The sequence below is a fragment of the Primulina huaijiensis genome, chromosome 2 (assembly GCF_012295235.1).
Source record: "Primulina huaijiensis isolate GDHJ02 chromosome 2, ASM1229523v2, whole genome shotgun sequence".
Classification (NCBI taxonomy): Eukaryota; Viridiplantae; Streptophyta; class Magnoliopsida; order Lamiales; family Gesneriaceae; genus Primulina; species Primulina huaijiensis.
In genome coordinates, this window is record NC_133307.1 from 3,742,172 (window position 1) to 3,760,371 (window position 18,200).

Consider the following 18,200-nt stretch of genomic DNA (forward strand, 5'->3'; position numbering starts at 1 on the left):
TATATATAACTTCTATAGTAACATAGACAAAACATTTGTTTTAATTCGAAGTATTTAATAAAATATTTATTTTAGGGATTAAAATTTATTCGGAATAAATAGTGTAAAAATATTCTTTGTAAATATAATAATTAAATAAATATTTTCCTTGCTACGGAATTAAAAATCTCTTTTATGAAAATAAAATTAACTGATTATTTTGAAAGAAAATTATAAAACAATTTTTGAAAGTCAAAATGATTAGGAAAAAAAATCATTGTTAATAAATAGATTAATGCTTGACGTCTACGTCACTTTTTTCTCAGTTTTTTAAATACTTTTTTTGCATCCCTAGAATACATTATGAGAGCAAAATAATAAACGCAGTTTCAATGCGTGCAAGGCTCGGGTTTAGCCTCCCAAAATAACAAGAAAGGTCTTCTCTCTAATCCTATTTCTATTGTGACAGTGAAATAGATGAGCGCTTGATTAAAAAGTCAGAAGTTTGATTTTTCTTACAAACACTTTTTCCAGCAATTCTGTCGCACATAGTTGTTCAGTGATATTTATCTGACTAGCGTAGTTTACAAGCTATTATGTTAATTTTAGATTTACCTAGTACACACCGAAAAATAACATATGTATGTTCTATCCTCATTCGGGAAAAAAACCATAGTATCTATTTATATACTCCAATGACTCCTTGAGAATATGCCCTTTCTTTTTTTACAAGAAGTATTCAACGGTTCTCTAAAAACAAGAAACTTACAGAAATCATTTTAAATTTTGTATAGAAATAGACATAAAGGCCTAAAACATTGGATCAAAGAACTAATTCTACTTCCATTCAATTAATGTTTCATTATTATTATTTTTTATGTCCAAAAAATAGAATACCTTTTCCAAACATCACGAGAAAGATAAGTCTAGCTATTTATAATTTTAATATAATATTAACTTTTGGCCTTTGCAAAGAAATTGTTTTGTAGCCAAAAAGTTATGCAGCACACAAGAAAAGGAGTTTGTGGATAGAATGAATCTTGGCAGTATATGCAGTGCAAGCAAGCATACCTCATGTTCAAGCTTATCAAATGTGTTGAATAATCTCCAGTCTGCCTTTCCACAGGTTTCAAATTGATCTATCAGATGCCTCCTTATAGCCTTGTATGAATTCATATCATAAGCCAAAGAAGGCAAATCTTTCAACTTCATAGCCATCAATCCCGGCAGCAGTATCTGATCACCACTGCCTTGGTCAGATGGTAACTCCAAGCTACCATTGTGCAAGTGGTAGAAGATGGAAGAAACAGTGCAGTTCTGAGTGAAAAAAACAGCCCCTTTTACCCCATTTGCGTGAGCTACGTCCACAATCCATGGACTCGCGGAATCATACAGAATGACTTTGACTGGGAATCCAGTGTTTTCATATTTCTGGATTATTTGAGGAACTCCATGCGTGATGCTAGCTTTGTAGTCCCGGAAAAAGACTTCGAATATGTCCGAGTTATCTTCTCCGACCACGTTAATGTCGGGGACGATTTCTATGGCCATGCAGTCGCTGCTAAACCCTTCTCTCTGTATGGTTTTGCTGGTGGAGGCTGTGGTGAGTAAGGTGACTCCGATTTGATCGGCGACGAGGCGTTTGCAGAGCTGAATTGCCGGATTTATGTGGCCTTGAAGCGGGAAGATGATTGCAAGAACATGAGATTTCTCAGGGGTTCCTTGGGATGGTTCCATTAATTTAAGTTACTACTACTAGCTAACCTTTTTTTTTCCCTCTGATGGTTTGTTTTTTTGTATCACTATTCACTAGGGGTTGTAATTAACACATGTATATATCCATGTGAAGAATGTGTAGCATTCATGGTCATGACCAAATATGGATTTTCCAATTCTATCCTTCTCTTATAATGATTTAATAAAATCAAAACTAAAAAGTAATATTAAAAATATATATTAACTTGACAACACTTTACACAAAAATTTAAATACCTATGCCGTGTGGATAAGATTCTGGTTAACATACATAAAAGTATTGAGGGTATGGCCGCCTAGCCTGCTAAAAGAATAAAGAAATTAATGAGGGTACGGCCGCCTAGCCGGCTAAAAGAATAAAGAAATTCTTATATTATAAGTTTTTTTTGACAAAAATTTGTATGAAACGATCTCACGGATCGTATTTTATGAGACATAATCCATGAAAAAATATTACTTTTTATGTTAAGAGTATTACTTTTTATTGTGAATATCGATAAAATTGATCCGTCTCACAGATAAAGATTCGTGACACCGTCTCACAAGAGACCCACTCAAGTTTTAAAAATTAAAAGAAAATTTGGGTTTATTGTGGCTGGTTAATTTTATATTCCGGTTTTCCCACAGATTAAGAATATTATTAAAAATATCAACTATACAAACAAATTTATAATTTTATTTTTATTTTTATTTTACGAGTGTTTTAATGATATATAAAAAGTATCGAAAGTAGCTAACATTATAATACAACATTAAGCTTCAAGAAGACGAGCAAACGGATTTCCATTGACATCCTAAGATGCATGATTATTTATTACGGTAATAGCTATGTGTTTCCCTTCTATTGTAAACAAGACACCTCTCATTTCCTGCAGATAAAAACAGAACACAAAATCAAATTTCAGAAAAATGCATTGCAGGAAAAGGTACATCTGCTTAATCCATTTTTCAGAAATTTACTTCTCTTTTTCCATAATGAGTAACTTTGCATTTACCAAAGAATAAGATTTATCCGGGTTCAAGATCGAATTTCAAATGCTTTCTCACTCTTTCAGACGTTCCCTATATCTGTGTTTTATCATGCGATGGATGGATCCGGAGAAGGGATCTTATTGAAATTAAAGAAGAAGAACCTTTGCCTTCAAAATCAACAAAATTCTACACTCAGAAGCGGACAGATTATCCAAGGATACTAAGCTGCAAATACCATTGTACTGAAGGGCGTAAGATACATGGACACCAAGGCAAGATGAGTGAGCTTTCTACTTTTTAACTATGAGTTAAAGTAGCAAACCTGGCAGAGCTCACTTAATTTTGGAGTGCAGATGTATAACAGTGAAAGGTCATTACAAGTGAACCAATAACAAAGACATGAAGGAAAGAGTATGCATACCAGGGGAGTTTGAAAGTATCTTTCCACCATCCTTGTTTGGAACAGTTAACTGCAATTTTATCTATTCGTACAATGATCTCAGAAAATGTAGGCCTTACAACACAATCTGGATGCCAACATTCTTCAATCAACCTACGACGTAACAGAACTAGCTTAGGAAGATAACACTTCAGCATTCGGTTCTGTCCATAATAATAAAAGAAATGTTTGGTTTTCTGAGTTTTCATTCCCCAAAATAAATCAACTAACATCACCTTATTTTTAGTTCTTCCCCCAAAAATAATTTTTTTCATCAATTTCTACAATTCACAACATAGTCATGTTTTATTATACTATTCACTACTTCCCAAAAGACTTAAAGAAACTCTACTCATCATCTACATTGATATCTATCCAAACATAATTTAATAATATTTACCAAAAAAATACTTACATGATTTGATGTACAGCAGATGCTGTCTCAATAGATAATAATACTAATATACATTTTTATCTCTCAAAATTATTTTTCAAGATATTTCTCCATGACATAAAAAATGAAATCAAAAACTGCTTAGGTAATCTTCATTAAAAGATACATTTTCTGCATATGGAAACGAACAGAAATACACAAAGCAATATCGCAACAAGTACAAAAGATCATTATTCTTCTTAACTAGAAACTACATATAACTTGTGTAAGTTTCCGAGTAAGTTACATATGTCTCAAAAATTATTCCTTATGCCATCTTCAACTTCAGTCATTACATGAGAGAATCATGCAAAAATGGAAAAGATTAAGCTAAATAATATGAAAAAGTGAACAAAAAACTTATGGTTATGTTTCCACCATTTTTGAATTATTTCCTAGAAATGGATTTCCGATAAATTGGGAAAAGGGATGATTAGATAGGTTTTCATGAGGGAGACATTTTCTATTATAGATATCATCTTATGGCAGAAAGTGATGGATATTAGTTTTTCAAATATCAAATGACTATTTTGCAGTCATAAAATATAATATAATGTGCTAGATATGATACACAAATAAAATTTATTTGGTAACAACGAAAAGTTGAATATTAAACAATAATTGTAGTAGGAAATGTGAAAATGAGGTGCGTATGTTTCTCGGAAAGAAATAAAAAAATAATATAAGTACATTTGTTTGTATTTCTGGTAAATGAAAGTATTTCCAGGAACCGTAAGCAAACAAAGCACTGGATTTTCAAGTCAGAAAAGCTTATAAACCATATCAATTTTAGGGTAGCAGAAGTCTGGCAACTGGACACACTTAAGAGATTACAAACTCGAATGATACTGGTCCCGTAGTTTTTTATCATGACAGTTCAAATAAATTTCAAAAGTGAAGCTATTCTTGAGTGAGCCTGTCCAACGCATGTTTTCCGACAGCCAGCACTAGGATATTATCATGTAGACTTAACACCAAACATTTTTCTACTGGATATAAACAATAAAGCAAGACTATCTCGGAGTTCCTTTCTTTTCCGCATGAACCAAACCCTCAGCTTTGAGAACATTGTGAACATTTTATGACCTCAATTGAGAAGCTAGAAAGGCAGATAACACCATTTAATACCTCAAAACTAACATCTGATAGGGGCAGAACTACCATTGCACAATGTTCTTGTAGTAATTAGAAAAGCGAATAAATAACTTGACAAAAGCAGTCATCTCTCAAACTAGTTCAAATGAAGCCTTCACATCTTGATTTCAAAATTAGACACAATGAATTGAGGCCTAGAGAACTTCTCTGTTATCACACATCTTAACAGTCATTAAGAGATAACAACTCACTCTCTAAGCTCCGGGGGAGAAGATTTAGATTTTGACTTGAATGTCGGTCTCATTTCATCTAAGCAAATTAACTTAGCAGCCTCCTCTGGAGATTTGGAGACAAATAGTGGTGCACCTTCCATCATCTAAAAATAAAGACCAAACCAGAAGGGGATAAAACACGTAACAGACATTAAGGAATAACAGAAATGAACTGGTAAAAACATATAACACACATGAAATTCACCTCATACAATATGAGACCAAAAGAGTGGACATCCACACTTCGGTCAAATATTTCATCTTTATAAATTTCAGGTGCCATGTAGGGATCTGCATTTAATATTCGAGGAAGAAGAGTTGCAATCATATTGTACTTTACAAATAATGACTTGCCTACAAATGCATGTTCAGGAAATTAAACTCCTTGGTGCTATGATTACAATGAACAGAAAGGACAACCATATCGGACTCTAATAATTTTAATTAACATTTTACATTTATTTTATGTGCACTCACTTGAACGATCGATGACATCAGGTTGCAATAATTTTACTTTTTTAGATGAAATAGTTGACAACTGAATGACGCCAAACCCTGCAACCTTCACCAGTCCTCCTGAATCCAGCAAAATATTTCTGGAACCTTACCGAAATGTTAAATATTGTTATTCAACCAAAACACCCAATTAAATATATTGACCAGTGTAGTTGTACTACGTTAATTAATTCTGATTGTCCTGGGAATGCCCAGAGTAGTTGTATTATTCTGACATTTTTTTTATCTATTTTAATGGAATCATTTCATTAAAAAAAATACTTAAGTATACAGTTGTCTTACTTTGGCTTCAGCTCACAATGGATGATTGGTTCCGGCTTGCATTCATGGAGGTAATTCATACCCCTGTTGAGGAAAACATCATGCAGGATTTCAACATGCAATTAGACTGTAATTAAATATGATTTATGAAGACAAGAGGAGAAAAGAATACCAGGCTGGTTGTTTAAATGAGAGTGCATGAAAGAATAAAACTAGCTTATCTACTCAACTCAAGTAAACAGCTATTTATACAGAGTAGTTTGCTTTATCTTCATCTACCTAAAATGAATAAAATTAAGTACATCTACTCCCAAAAATCTCTTAACAAAAAGGAAAATGATTCATCTATGATAATTAAAAATAACCCACAAATAGATGTAACCTCCGTCAACGCTCCTCTAACTTCCAGAAGCAGATATACTTTCCCAGCTTGTCTATTGTAGGAATTCAAATATGGTTCTTCGTCAATATCTTCGCGTGTATGCATGCTTCCTCAATGTAGGAATTCAACAACAATCAGTGTCAGCCTCTTCGTGTCGTGTATGATAAAGCTCCTACCAATTCTAACATATTTCAATCGATCATTATAATGATCGTAACAAATTAACTTAACACTATAGAATAGAGCTTGCATTTGTAGATCGCGAATTAATTTTTCAAACCAAATCACTCCTAGGAAATACTTCTACTTCGTAACTACCATTTGCAAGTGTTTGCTCCTCCGAGTAACATAATTTCAACAGAACTTTGTGCATTATCCAGTTTCCACAGTCCAGTACAATCTGCATCTTCAAAGGCTTTGATACTCGCTTTTCATTTTTTCTGGACATCATTCCTCTGCTTGGAGGATTTCTAGATACTTCATGACGTACCTTATGGAAAATAGGTGCTGCTAGGTTGGAGAATAAATGACTTGGGTTATGACACTTATGGCATAAAAAATGTCTGTTTATGTGATATATACAGAATAAATCATGAAACTAGCTGCCAATAGTTTCTCAGTCTATCGGGGGATTTTGGAATTCCACTTCTAACTTTTGTAAATGTATGTATTCCCACTGATTCCCATCCAATTTTTCCATTTCCTTAAGTCAAGATTGTGCGTTTTAATTAATAGATAAAATGTAATTCCTACATCTTGGAATTTCCATACCTAGGAAATACTTAAGCTCAACCAAATCATTCACCTCAAATTTTGCTTTCAACTACTGCTTGAGCATTCAAAGTTGGCATACATTATCTTTAACTATGGTAATTATCATCCCACATAAACAATTAGATGGATTCCCATCCCGTGTCCCATTTTGATGAAGACCATATGATCTGCCAACCTTGCTTGTTTCCAAGTCGAGACGCTGTCATACGAAATATTTTAAACTGGGTTTATGAAGATTGTTTGAAAACATATATAGCTTATTCAATTTACACACCTCTGATTTTCTTCTTCATGCTCAAATTCTGGAGGAATTTTCGTATACATTTCCTGCTCCAACTTATTGTTTAAGAAAGTATTGTCAAGGTCCAGCTGTAGGAGTTCCCAATTTTGATTTGCTGTACAAGATAAGAAGACCACATGATGTTCAGATTTTAAATCCTAATGCAACCACTCCTGCCTTATACCTCCTAATGTCTCCAATTGCATTGTATTTACATGTAAATTCTCATTTACTTCCAATGACTTTAGGTTATTCAGGTAGATTCCTCTAGCCTTTGGCCCAATGCTGAGCCCTTTAAATGTCCAGGTGTGAGCAGGGCGCAGGCCAGCTGTAATCTGCAATTTTCTGCATTGTGCCAGGTCCCGTAGATGAGTTCTATAGCTGAGGCTGGCCAATCAATTCAACCAGTGATGATCCTTCTTGTGAGATGATAAAGCAAGACCAGCTTTTGGTCAGGCCAGGCCCAACTTAAACATTCTAAGGAAATCCAACCAGGCCACATTAATTTTGGGGACTCTAGCTCGGGCCATCATGAGTCCCCAGCCCATAACTCCTCTCAGCCTTGGGAAATTTCTCCACCTAAACAGTCCATAAATCAGCCAAATAAGCAATCCAATACAAAATTTTGTCCTACTGTAGCTTCATCCTTGTCAAATCTTCCTGGAAGAATTCCACAAATTTTATTGAGACTGGAAATTCTCCAACTCAATCTGACCAGGCAGACGTCACAATAAATTTTAGTGGCAGGAATACATGCCTTGTTTTCAGACAAAGTAACAGAAAAGAACTCCTCATCAAAAAATGCAAACGCTAGCTCTATCAAATATTTCAAACATGAAAGGAAGAAAAAATCTTAGCCCGAGGAATGGGGTGTGCAACGGTCGGTTCGGTTGGATCTTATTAAACTTCAGTTTGGATCCCTAGTTTTCGACTTTTTAAATGTCTAGTCCAAAAAATCAATCCATTATATTTTAGTTCGGTTTGGTTTTCTTGTATTACTATTTGGTTAGTCTAGTTTGGTCTGTACGCTCTGAATGAATTCAGTCAGAAATAAAGTTGTATGTTTTAAATACTAATGAATTGCTTTAAAAAAATTTTGAGAACTTGAACTTACCTGGCTATTTCAAGTGCAAATCTCAATATTTTGGATGGAGAAAGACGTCCATGTTTTCTAAGGTAACTAGCCAAGTCCCCCTGAAAGTGGGCAGCAAACATGAGAAATGTTCAGCCATAGAAATAAATATTTTCCGCGAGGTAGTTTAATCCACCACAAAAGTTGACCATTAAACGGTCAAGGATGCAAAACATAAAAATACGTCAAGGAAGGATTAATTTCCATTCAGGCAAACAAAATCATGATCATGCAGAACCATACGTAGATAGATGACGTAAGGGGAGATAGAGGTTATTACTCTGTTGGAATGACACTCCAAAACAATCATCATAGGAACGTTCTGGGTGACAGCTCCAACAAACTGAACCACGTTTGGATGACGAACCTTTTCTAATAAAGTTAACTCATGATTGAATGCGGTTCTGCAATAAATGCTTACAAAATAAGTCCAGAGAGTTTAAATCAGCATGAGAAATAAGTAAGATCTCGACACATTTCAAAACAGAAGCCCAGTGAAGGACTGATCAATTATATAACAGCAAGCTTCTAGGCATCTGAACAATGTTTCACTAGACCAGTAAATTTTCTTGTTGAAAATTCTGATAGCACTTTAATAGATGATCGCTGATAAATAAAAGCATTTATTCCTCACACAAAATACAAAAGGATCTTCTTTAAAAGCACCTGAAGCCACCAAATCAATTTATCCTTAGATGTTGAAAACTTCGAGAAGATGGATAAAATAAAGCCATTCTTTCGTCTGGCTTTGGCATTTCACAATTACCTAATGCAAGCTTAATTATCAGCTGCAGTAATTTTGGTGAACTTTTCCATATGGAAATGGTTACAAATGTATAAAACATAACCACCTATCTCATACCTGGTTGTATGCAGTTAATAGAAAATATACGGGCCTTTGTTTTCTTTTCCATACGGATATAGTTACAAATGTATAAAACATAACTCTTATCTCATTCCTGGTTGTATGCAGTTAATTGAAAACTGTGTGGGCCTTTGCTATGCAACATGCTTTCCATCAATTTTCTAAACAACATTTCTCTTACTAAAATGATGAAGAAATACAGCTACATTCTGTCAACAAATAAATATTCCAAAAGTGTCCTTTTTGAGAATTTATTTAATGATTAACTTAAATATATGACATGTTTTCAGTGCCATGTGCCAATATTGTCTACCAGTAAGAAACAACTGCAGTCTCCAGCATTAGCTGCGTGTAATTTTGAAGAAAAAATTACATGAAGTTATGTTATTTCAAAAGTGATGTAATTAGAGCAACTGAAGATGCTTATTCCCCCAGTAACATTCTTCATAATTTGAGAGCTCTATTGATCAATACAGAAAGGTGTAAAAATATTGTTAAAAGACTGTACTAGAAGTTTCAGTAACGAAATGGTTAAAACAAAGGAAGCATATGTACATGCATTCAGGAACTGAATGGCAGTCTTTGTCAAGTATCTTCACAGAAACTTTTGTGCCATTCCATTTTGCAACTTGATATGATCCCTGTCCAAGGAAAACAAACACCTTGTATTTTAATGCTTAACTAACTGAAGTTTGCGGAGCAAATAAATTTTATTAAAGTAAATATATACAAGTAATTTATCTTTTTTAAAAAACTAACATCTGCATGTTTTCAACAATGAGAACTTGAAACGACAAACAACTGATTTATTGATTAAGTATTGGAATTAAGGCACCTACAATAATACAGAACTTCAATCAATATAACACGCAACTGCATATCCTTTAGTTAACAATTTCATAGTGTTGAAGTGTTCATATTATCTGAATAACTAGAGTATAGGATAGAGTATTTGTGTTTTAATCTTTTAAATCTCCTTATTTCCCTAGAGATAGGACTCCTAGATTGAGTAAACTAGGTCTTTATAAATTAAACCTATTGTAACAGTTTCTCATTAATCAGTGAATGAGATTCTGCGCAACACATTCTTTGTGCTTTTCTTACGGTTTACTACATGGTATCAGAGCCTCCTAGACAAGCACAACCACAATTAGAGCCTCTTAAGCTTTTGTTAGTTTATTCTCGCAGGAAGTCAAATATACAGAAGCCCGACAGCACGGCCATTATGCTTCTTCAGAAAAGCCCACACGAATTGAAAATACACAAGGAATGTGTTAGTTGTCCCACATCGATTAGATAAAATTCCTGAGAGTTGCATATATGGACTTGGACAATCATCTCCTCTTGAGCTAGCTTTTGGGGTTGAGTTAGGTTCAATTTCCAATCTTAACATGGTATCAGAGCTCAAGTTCTACCATTATATGTTGGATTGCCCATAGTTGGGACATCCATTCTACTCATAATTGGGTCATTTGTAAAATTCACGCTCCAGATGTTCATTCCTGGGCGTGAAGAGGGTGTGTTAGTTGTCCCACATCGATTAGATAAAATTTCTGAGAGTTGCATATATGGACTGGGACAATCCTCTCCTCTTGAGCTAGCTTTTGGGGTTGAGTTAGGTTCAAGTTCCAATCTTAACAGAATGGCTGATTTTAATGATGAATCTAATCATCTCCTGTAATTGACCTTGATGTTACAGATACTAAACCTATTGCATTAAGGAAAGGTATTCGCTCATGTACACAACATCCTATGGGCAACTTTGTTTCTCTTGAATACTTATCACCTGCATATCGAGCCTTTGTATCCAGATTAGACCAGGTCCGGATTCCATCAACCATCGAAAGTGCTCTCTAAGATCCAAATTGGAAGGCGACTATTTTTGAAGAAATACAGACACTTGAGAAGAACAATACTTGGGTATCATTGATCTCCACTATGGGCAAGGTTGTAAATGACGGGAAGCGGAGGCGGGGTGGTCGGTGATCGCCTACCGCCTCGGACGCCTAGCCGGTTAAATTTTTTAAAGTAATTTTTTATATATAATCATACAATATAATCACAAATAGTCATCATTTTTTAAGTAAGATGTATAATTAAATAATGTTTAAGCACAAAGAAGATTCATACAATATAATATCATCTAGATAATGTGCAAATAAATATATAAATGCAAACTAACAAGATAATTAATAAAGATTCATCATCATATTAATGATATTATGCTAACAAAGTAATATAATTACTTTTACCAAAAAACTAAGTTTAAATTTCAAAGTTCCAATCTATTATCCATCATTAGAACAAGTACTAGACTAAACATAATTAATCTTCCAAATCATCTATATATGCACCATCTATTACATCCATGATCCTCTCATCATCGGACTCAAAATCAACATCTTCTTTATTCTCCTCCTCCGATGTATCTAAATCATTGGCGGCGGCGGCGGGCGGTGGCAGCAGGCGGCAGTTGGTGTGTGGTGGGCTTAGTGGTTGAGACTTGAGAGTTGAGAGTGAAAACCAAAAGTAAAAACAAGAAAGTGGGGTGTGCTAAGGTTTTGAGATTTAAAATTAGTTGACTTTGACTAGGTTTTTAAAATTTGTTGACTACAAAAGTATGCAAACTGAATAAATCCTTGTATGGCTTAAAACAATTCCCTCGGGAATGGTTTCAATGCTTCTCGGATGTTCTCAAAATGAGTAGATACACTTAGGGCCAATCGGATCATATCTTGTTCACCAAACACTATAAAGAACGAAAAATCATAGCTCTCGTATGTATGTCGATGATATTGTCCTTACAGAAAATCACGGTGAAGAGATAGAGCATTTGAAGGCCTTACTCTCAAAGAAATTTGAAATGAAGGACCTTGGGCACCTTAAATATTTTCTTGGAATGTAAATGGCCACGTCTTCCCTTGGGATCTCTATTTCTCAAAGGACATATGTGATACACCTCCTAAAAGAGATTGGAATGTTGGGAAGCAAGCCAATGGACACACCGATGGATGCAAATGCAAGTTTGAAAGAGAAAATATAGTCTGCTCATTGATAAACGAAGATATCAAAGGCTGGTTGGGAAATTGATTAATCTCTCACACACTCGCCCTGAAATTGGCTTTGCTGGAAGGGGTATAAATTTATGAAAAAACTAAAAAAACTGAAAGTCGATATCTCAAGTTGGAACAGAAAAGTTTTTTGCAATGTGGGTGTCAGATATGCGGAGTTGACTTCTAGAATAAATCAATTGGATGAGTTACAAGCGGAGGGAGGATGGACTGAAATTTTGAACTCCGAAAGAAGAGACGCAAAATGTGAGCTGGAAAATTTAACGTTTAAAAGGTTTCAAGTGGAGAGTCAGAAAGCAAAAGTGAGCCAGTTGAGGGAAGGAGATCAAAACTCAAAGTTCTTTCATTAATTGTTGACCAACAGAAGGAGCAGATCGATTATAGATAAGGTGGAGTTGGAGGATGGGTCATTGCTTATGGAAGAGGAACAGATTGAAGGAAACATTGTCAAATATTTTACGAATTTGTATAGGAAATCAAAAGGGGAAGGGGAAGGAATTGATGGGTTGGAATGGTGCCCTTTGGATACGACTGCAGCAGAGGAGCTGGAGATTTCTTTCTCCGAGGACGAGGTCAAAAAAGCAGTGTTTGAAAGTGATGGATCCAAAGCTCCGGGGCCGAACGGGTTCACAATGGTATTCTTTCAAAAGAATTGGGATACGGTTAAGGAGGACTTAATGAAGGTCTTCGCTGAATTTTCCGAAGAAGGGTTGTAAACGGCATTACAAATGAAACTTATATTTGCCTAATTCCCAAGAAACAAAACGCGATTAAGGTTAATGATTTTCGACCAATAAGCTTGACAACGAACTTGTACAAGATAATAGCCAAAGTGTTGACTTACAGAATAAAGAAAGTTTTGAGCAGCACAATCGCCGAGAAGCAATGTGCTTTTATCAAAGGTAGACAGATTATGGATTGTTGCCTTATTAAGTGGCTAAGGAATACCGGAAGAAGAAAAAAAGGGTTGGGTGCTTAAGGTGGAGATTTCATGATTTTGTATTACAAAAGAAATGGTTTGGAGACAAATGGAGGAAGTAGATAAATGGGTGTGTGTCTAACGTCTCATTCTCGATCTTTATCAACGGAAAGTCAAGGGGAAAATTTAAAGGGGAAAGAGGAATTCAACAAGGGGATCCTTTATCACCCTTTATTTTTAATTTAGTCGTTGATGTTTTGGGAAGAATGGAAGATTAGTCGACAAGGCGAAGGAATTGAATGAGGTAAGAGGATTGGTGGTGGGAAGGGGAAATTTGGAAATCTCGCATATCCAATTTGCCGATGATACGTTGTTTTTGGTACAAACGGAAAGGCATGTGATGGCACTGGTGGAAATAATCAAATTATTCGAGCAGAAATCGGGTTTGAAAATCAACTTCGAAAAAAGTGTTGTGTTGGGGATTAACTGCGAGGATGAGGAAGTGGTTGGTTTGGCACAAGCAATTGGGTGCAAAAAAGATGATTGGCCAATCAAGTATCTCGGGATACCGTTGGGAAGGAAACCTATGACTTTCGAATTTTGGGAACCGGTCCTTTCAAAATTGTCAAAAAACTCTCAAGTTGGAAAAAATCATTCTTATCCAGAGGTGGGCGACTGACTCTGATAAAATCGGTGTTAAGCGCAATGCCTTCTTATTACATGTCCTTGTTTAGGGTGCCAGCTAAGGTTGCCAAAAAGATGAAAAAATTGATGCGGGATTTCTTGTGGGATGGAGCGGACGGAGACAAGCATGGTCATGTTGTTGGGTGGGAGCAGGTATGTAAACCAAAGGACAGGGGAGGGCTGGGATTGGGGAATATCTGTTTGAGAAATAAAGCTTTACTAGGAAAATGGTGGTGGAGAGGTACAAAGGAAAAGGAGACGTTGTGGAAAAATGTAGTTAAAAGCATCTATGGTCTTAAAGAGAATGGGTGGGATTTGGGATTGGCTAGGAATGCGACTTTCAGAAGCCCTTGGAAATATATTTCTCGTTCTTACCCGGCAATTCAACTATTGAGTTGGAAGGTTTTGAGGGGGGAAATTTCATTAGGTTTTGGGAGGATGTTTGGGGGGGAGGATATCCTTCTTTCAAAGAACGCTTTCCTTCTTTGTTTAGGATTTGTACCGAGATCAATAAACCAGTTCGTAACTTTTTAGAGGTGGTCAATTTAGGAGTCAGTCAAACATATAGTTGGGATGTGCGTTTTAAGAGACATCTTGATGATATCGAGCTGGGGGAGTTTGCCACTCTAGTGGGAGTCTTGGATACGGTCAGAATAGAGTTGGGTTCAGAGGACTTCAGGTGTGGTTGGGGGATTCTACGGGGTTGTTCTTTGTCCGATCTTTTTACAAGTCTTTTTTTCCTATCCATGATTTCCCAGTTTTCTCTTCCTGTATTCATATATGGAAAGTACATATCCCGCAAAAGGTTCAAATTTTCTCGTGGATTGTGGCTTTGGGTAAACTTCCGACCTCAGATTTGGTGAAAAGAAGATGGCAAACTTGTGCTCCAAGTCCACAATGGTGTACGTTATGCCAAAACCACGAAGAGAATCAGGATCATTTACTGGTACATTGTTCTTTTTCTAGAGGCATATGGATTAAGGTGATGCAAGAGCTGAGATTTTATTGAATTTTTCTGAGAAGGGCACAAGATATGTTCATTATAGAGCCCGGAATTCAAGCAGGGACAACAGTTAAGAGATTCTGGTATATAATCGTTCATTTCACGTTCTGGACATTATGGCTCGAGAGAAATAACAGAATATTCAAAGACTCGTCTACCTCGGTCGATAAAGTATGGGAACTGTTGAAATTCAGGGTTGCGGCGTCGACAACAAAGATCAAAGAGTTCAGTCATTTGGCTATCTTAGATGTAGTTAGGGATTGGAAGTTTGTAATGTCTTCACGAAAGTGTATTAGTGTCTTTTAATTCGCGGATCACTCATCCGCTTTTTATGTAAAACATTTTAATTATTATATAAAAGTAATGTTTCCTATCAAAAAAAAAAAAAAAACTAACCTAGGAAAGTATTATTCTTCAAAAGACGTATGTTTGGAATATTGAGATCTACACTAATGCTAATTGGGATGGGTCACGTACCGATAGGCGCTTCGCTCCACATCAGGTTATTGCACATACCTATGAAGAAATTTGGCAACGTAAAGGAGTAAGAAACAACCGGTAGTGGCAAGATGTAGCGCATAGGCGGAATAACGAGCCTTAGCTCATGGGATATGCGAAAGAATGTGGCTGAAGAGACTACTCAATGAGTTGAAGTTTGAAATTGGCCAACCTTTGTGGATAATGTACGATAATCAAGCTGCTATAAGCATAGCCAAAAACCCCGTCCACCATCATCAAACAAAGCATATTGAAGTTAATCGACATTTCACAAGCAAGAAGATTGAGATTGAGAGGGAAGTCATTGATCTTTCTTATGTTCCTACTCACTTGCAAACAACGGACATTTTAACAAAAGCCCTTCATCGATCTCATTTTGAAAAATTAAGTTCCAAGTTGGTATGCTCAACATATATGACCCAACTTGAAGGGAGTATTGAAGTGTTTATATTATCCGAATAACTAGAATTTAAGATAGAGTAGTATTTGTGCTTTAATCTTTTAGATCTCCTTGTTCCCCTAGAGATAGGACTCCTAGATTGAGTAAACTAGGTCTTTATATATTAAACCTATTCTATCAGTTTTTCATTAATTTGTGAATAAGATTCTGCACAAAACATTCTTTGTGCTTTTCCTACGGTTTACTACACATGGCAGTGCAAGAAATTGGTCATACATTTGAGATACCATCACTTTTCCGAATTTGAATATCCAATGGATTAAGCTCATACTCCGGAACTTCACGAGGATTTGCAACAGCCATTGGGGTCTTTTTGGTTTTCTAGAAAAATAAAGCATTGTAAAAGTCGGTTATTGTCCAGTGAATAAGCTTATAAGCAAGAAGTTCCCAGTAAAAGTGAAAAGAGTTCACACTTACTGGTAATTTGGCCCCACGAGACTTCAAAAACTCATAAACTTCAGTGTTTCCATAATATTTGGCATCAGCAGCTGCCTGTCATGGTTAAAAATTAAAAATCTAACAAAAATGCAGAGTTTTGGAAATGAAATGATTCTATTGATGAACACAAGTCGAAACCAATCAAAAGACGATAATTTATCCTGCAGCATAAATAAAACTAATTTTGACAGGGTTTGGTCAAAGGAACGCAAAGGAAACAGTAGAATAATGAATTTTTGCATAAAAGTATTCCCATGGCTCGTCTAATCTCATAACCCGCCCAAGTAAAATACTGCTATAGGACGGTTATAAGTTCACAATTATTAGGGTGCATGTATGTTAATTACCTAGGACGTACGAAACAACTTTTATCTTTATTCATTACAAATTTGCAATGGAAAATTTATAAGCACTAATCTTACATCTTTTGGCAACCTCCTAAAGAGAGGCCGGTAAATAGTAGATCTATGGTTCTTTTAACCCCTCCCACCCATTGACCACCGATCTACTTATTAGTTTTTTGCAACCTACATAAGTTCCTGAACCAGTCAAAGACTATAACAATCCTTTCATGGGATTCAATAAAAAAAACTGTAGACCATTTTTCCATGTCTGATGCACATGCTACAAAATGATATTATGACAAAATTACAGTACAACTGCAGAGGAACTAAATCATCCAAAGAAGAATCAATAACTGAATTTAGCAACAGAATGCAAGGTACAAGTGAACCAAAACAAAGCAGACATCAACTATGAGAAAATAACAGAATCTACCGTGCTTCCCCACCGGTCTCGAGCATCAATATTCGCTTTCCTACTAAGCAAAAGCTTGACAACCTCTAAATGACCCTCACATGATGCAATATGCAAGGCAGTCCTCCCATCCAGATCAATGCTGTTGACATCAATCCCTTCATCCAACAAATCCTGCACCGCGCTCACATCACCTTTGCTTGCCATAGATAGAAGCTGCATAGTGTAATTGAGATTCTCCGGCACTCTCAATTCATCACGGGGATCATCTTCCAGTGGGCTCCGCCTTATGGGATCCATCGACGACTGCCTCCCAATGGTGAACCGAAAATTGTTCCGCCTCGGGTCGAGAGAACTCTGCCGCCCGAAACTGTATTTCCCACTCTTCTTCATGGATCCTGAAGAGAATTGGCGGGATAGACCGCGCTTCAGTTTCGAAGCCATATCCATCATTACCCCGATTCTCCAGATAGTGGTAGTTGAAAATGATTCCCTCTCCAGTCTCAGATGAACAACATACTGATGAAGCATAAGAAATCAGAATGATCAATTATATATTACAATTGAATATGTCTGAGATTGTCTCACATAGCTCAAAATAAATGCAGGCAGGATTAATTTTTTCTAGATCAAGTGCTATTGACAAGAGGAAAGAGGTGGAACTTCAGCCAGTTAAACAGTCCAAAACAACCCGGTATAGGGGAAGATCCGTGCTATGAAAACACCAGTTATTCACTCTTTCAGTAGCATATTTTTGTTTCATAGGTGATTTCTTTGCGACAGAACTCAAACGAACCCACAAGAACCAACATTTTCTCATTTTCACGCAGCATGATTTCAAGAAATGAGAAGAAATCCAAAAAAAAACCATTGAGGACAACGCCATATTCATCCTGTCAAAGAAAACGAAAATTGTCTCCATCCTCCAATCAATACTTCGGTACCCTTATCAGGGATTTAATTTCTCTTGGCCACAGATTCAAAATAAGGAAAGTGAGCGAAATCAATTGAGCAAAAAAAATTCCATACCTGAGAAAATTAAGGCACGAGAGTTTCAATTCCAGGCTCTTCATGCGATCAATTTCGCAAAAAAATTCGAAGAACTATTGCAGAATTATCAGAACACGAATTTATGCATGGTCATTCCATTACAGATCGGAAAATGGGAGAACTGTCCCTGTCGAGGGTGAGTGAACTGAAAATGAAGCATTTATGG

The 18,200-nt window shown here is 36.0% G+C and overlaps 2 protein-coding genes across 2 annotated transcripts in view; both read right to left on the bottom strand.

Moving 5' to 3' along the window:
* Window positions 1-1,783, bottom strand: part of LOC140964686 (UDP-glycosyltransferase 74E1-like) — an 8,133-nt gene extending 6,350 nt beyond the window's left edge. The window contains exon 1 of the mRNA XM_073424560.1: window positions 1,051-1,783. Coding sequence (XP_073280661.1) covers window positions 1,051-1,716 — 666 coding nt within the window. The 5' untranslated portion in view covers window positions 1,717-1,783. The remainder of the gene's footprint in view (window positions 1-1,050) is intronic.
* Window positions 1,784-2,388: 605 nt separating this feature from the next.
* On the bottom strand, window positions 2,389-18,200 carry LOC140964706 (integrin-linked protein kinase 1-like). Its single transcript, XM_073424581.1, has 13 exons — window positions 18,014-18,200; window positions 17,006-17,503; window positions 16,208-16,282; window positions 16,007-16,111; window positions 9,711-9,796; window positions 8,571-8,694; window positions 8,273-8,352; window positions 5,744-5,806; window positions 5,423-5,541; window positions 5,151-5,236; window positions 4,925-5,049; window positions 3,128-3,259; window positions 2,389-2,603 (listed from the first exon to the last, which is right to left on the bottom strand). Exons 2-13 carry the CDS (start codon window positions 17,435-17,437, stop codon window positions 2,597-2,599), a joined length of 1,434 nt encoding a protein of 477 aa, XP_073280682.1. The 5' UTR covers window positions 17,438-17,503; window positions 18,014-18,200; the 3' UTR covers window positions 2,389-2,596.